This window comes from Ceratina calcarata, unplaced genomic scaffold (assembly GCF_001652005.2).
Source record: "Ceratina calcarata isolate Rehan_Ccalc_2016 unplaced genomic scaffold, ASM165200v1 scaffold883, whole genome shotgun sequence".
Lineage (NCBI taxonomy): Eukaryota > Metazoa > Arthropoda > Insecta > Hymenoptera > Apidae > Ceratina > Ceratina calcarata.
In genome coordinates, this window is record NW_017180187.1 from 4,956 (window position 1) to 7,449 (window position 2,494).

At 34.6% G+C, this 2,494-nt stretch overlaps 1 protein-coding gene across 1 annotated transcript; it reads left to right on the top strand.

The window, feature by feature from the left end:
- The first annotated feature begins 132 nt into the window (after positions 1-132).
- Positions 133-2,008, top strand: Gnpnat (glucosamine 6-phosphate N-acetyltransferase). The gene is made up of 5 exons (XM_018035214.2): positions 133-640; positions 814-934; positions 1,002-1,064; positions 1,131-1,258; positions 1,331-2,008. Exons 1-5 carry the CDS (start codon positions 623-625, stop codon positions 1,574-1,576), a joined length of 576 nt encoding a protein of 191 aa, XP_017890703.1. The 5' UTR covers positions 133-622; the 3' UTR covers positions 1,577-2,008.
- The last annotated feature ends 486 nt before the right edge of the window (positions 2,009-2,494 follow it).

Here is a 2,494-nt window from a genome sequence, read left to right on the forward strand (position 1 = left end):
GACAAGGATCAGTCTGTCCTTTACTCGGAGTTTCTCAGTTTCTCCGCACGAGGCCTTCAAGATCAATTCGGAGTTGGCCCGTCACTCCTGTAGCTCCTATATACCCTTAAGATTCATTAAAAAATGGTCTATTTTTTGTCTGAAATTTTATAAAATTATAATTGAATAATCTGCTAAATAAATTGCGAGATGAATAACAGTAATGAAATAAATGAGCTATGCGATATATGTGAAATGTCAATCGTTCAGGTTCATACACAGGCTTTTAGAATGTTCCGTGCCCAGCCATTTTTGCCCGAATTGTTCTTCAGGCCATTTGATGTTTCAGCGCATTAAATAAATATTTCTGCATGTGCCATTTGTAGTACACGTGGCCTGATGGTCAAGTTTAACGTGTACCATAAATAGTACACGTGGCACGGAACGTGTTAATTGTACAGCTTATCAATTCATCCTTGAAATGGCAAATAAAAAGAAAAAAAAATGGTGTGTCGCGTACCTGGAGAGAGTTACGTGGAAGTGGAAGTAATACCTTATGTTATAGGAGTATTGGGAAAATTGGGGAAATAGTCGGATAGATTATCCTATTTTGCATAAACTAAGAAAAATCTGACACCGTGCCATGAATTCTACAAAGGTTGTAAGTATACATTCGCTTTTAAACTTAAACCTTTAGATTTGAACAATGTAATGACGCGCGATTCGAAGTAATGTTCTTTCGACAAAAACAATACGTTACCGAGTTTAGGATTCCCGGTATTGTTAAATTTTCAAACAATATGTGAACATTGGAATTAACTCGTATTATTATAGGAGAGAAGTCTCGAGGACACCGAGACCGAATTGTTTAATCCAAATGTGTTGGACCGACTGTCCTTGACATCTCCTGAGGGTTTAGTAATTAGGCCTCTGAAATCTGGCGATTACGATCGAGGTATATAAAAATACGATAATAAAGAACGTTTTAATTGTATAATTAGTAACTATGCTGTATTTAAAAGGATTTCTTCAGCTTTTAACGCAGCTGACGCAAGTTGGAAACATCAGCAGGGAACAGTTTCTTAGTAAGTGCTCTTAAAGCAATATTGACTGTAACGATTAGGAATTTGATTCGATTTTCTAATACACAGATCGTTTTCATATGATGAGAAGTACCAATAGCTATTATGTCATTGTGGTGGAAGACGTGAGTCTAGGAAGTATAGTAGCAACATCAATGTTAGTCGTTGAACAAAAGTTCGTTCACAATTGTGCCCTGGTATGTGCACCCATAATTCTTTTCTCACGTTGACTTTTATAAACTGGAACTGTATAGAAACACTTATTTCAGAAAGGGCGTTTAGAAGATGTGGTAGTGGACGATAAATATCGTGGCAAACACTTGGGAAAGTTGGTAGTCAAAATTGCAACGCTATTGGCACACTATCTACAGTGTTACAAAGTGTCTTTAGATTGTAAGGATCATCTTATCCCATTCTATGAAAGTTTGGGTTTTATACGCGAACCCAACAACGCCAATTACCTCAATATGAGATGTTCGAAAGGAAATACTACAGAGAAGTCTCGCTTAGGATAATAATTAAAGGAATTAAACTTGAAAGCATGTTCGACGCGTTCCACTTTAAATTTCGAGATTCCTATTGTTTTAGACTCGTGGGAATTAATAGACTGCGGATTTTATGCAACTTAAAAATGTTTTAAATGACAGTCTCTTGTGTCATTTAAAGATTACAATATGCATTCTGGTTTTGATGTTTCTACATTATATGCAGCACTTGTTTTATACATTCACTTTCCGTATAAATACATAAAATCCGCAATCTAACAATTGAAGATAAAATGCGTACGTTGTGCAGATGGAAAAAGCAATAATGCGTAATCTTATTTTGCTGAATACAGATTATAATATTTTACAAGAATATACGTTAATGCAATAAACAATAGAGACAGAAGTAAGAACTGACTCGTCAGTAATCGATAATAGATAAAATACTTATTTCACAGTCAACATTTTTTTTAATTCCTTTCTTTCCTTTATTAAATACAGTGAATGCAATTAAGTTATAAGATATTCAAATTAAAGTTTCTTACTAGCAACATTGTTCCGCAGTTTTACCGCCCTTTTTGCTTCTATTTCTCTCTGTCTAGCTAGTTTACGCTCCTCGCGTAATCTCCTGGCTTCCTCCGATTTCTTACTTCCGCTAATCGTCCCAGTATTCTCAACGTTTTCTTATGAAAAGAAATTTTAAATAAATAACATATTCACATCTACATACAGGAATGGGCTATATAACTGAGTTTTCCGCAAAAAATCGTAGAGACTCAACTTTTCTTTTAAATTGAAGGTAAAGAATCAAGTTACTATTAAACAACAATACTAGTAAACAACATCGTAGAAAAAAAGTTATCCAAGTCCGTGTACGTAGTCAAACTGCTAATTTTTTAATTTTAAACACACTTAATTGATAATTATTTTCCAAACACGGGCAATTCT

What these genes read in the sequence shown, in the direction of transcription:
- Gnpnat (XM_018035214.2), top strand. An exon ending in CAGCAGGGAACAGTTTCTTA is followed by an intron (nt 1,065 to 1,130) that starts GTAAGTGCTCTT and finishes TCTAATACACAG; the next exon opens with ATCGTTTTCATATGATGAGA. An exon ending in TCGTTCACAATTGTGCCCTG is followed by an intron (nt 1,259 to 1,330) that starts GTATGTGCACCC and finishes CACTTATTTCAG; the next exon opens with AAAGGGCGTTTAGAAGATGT.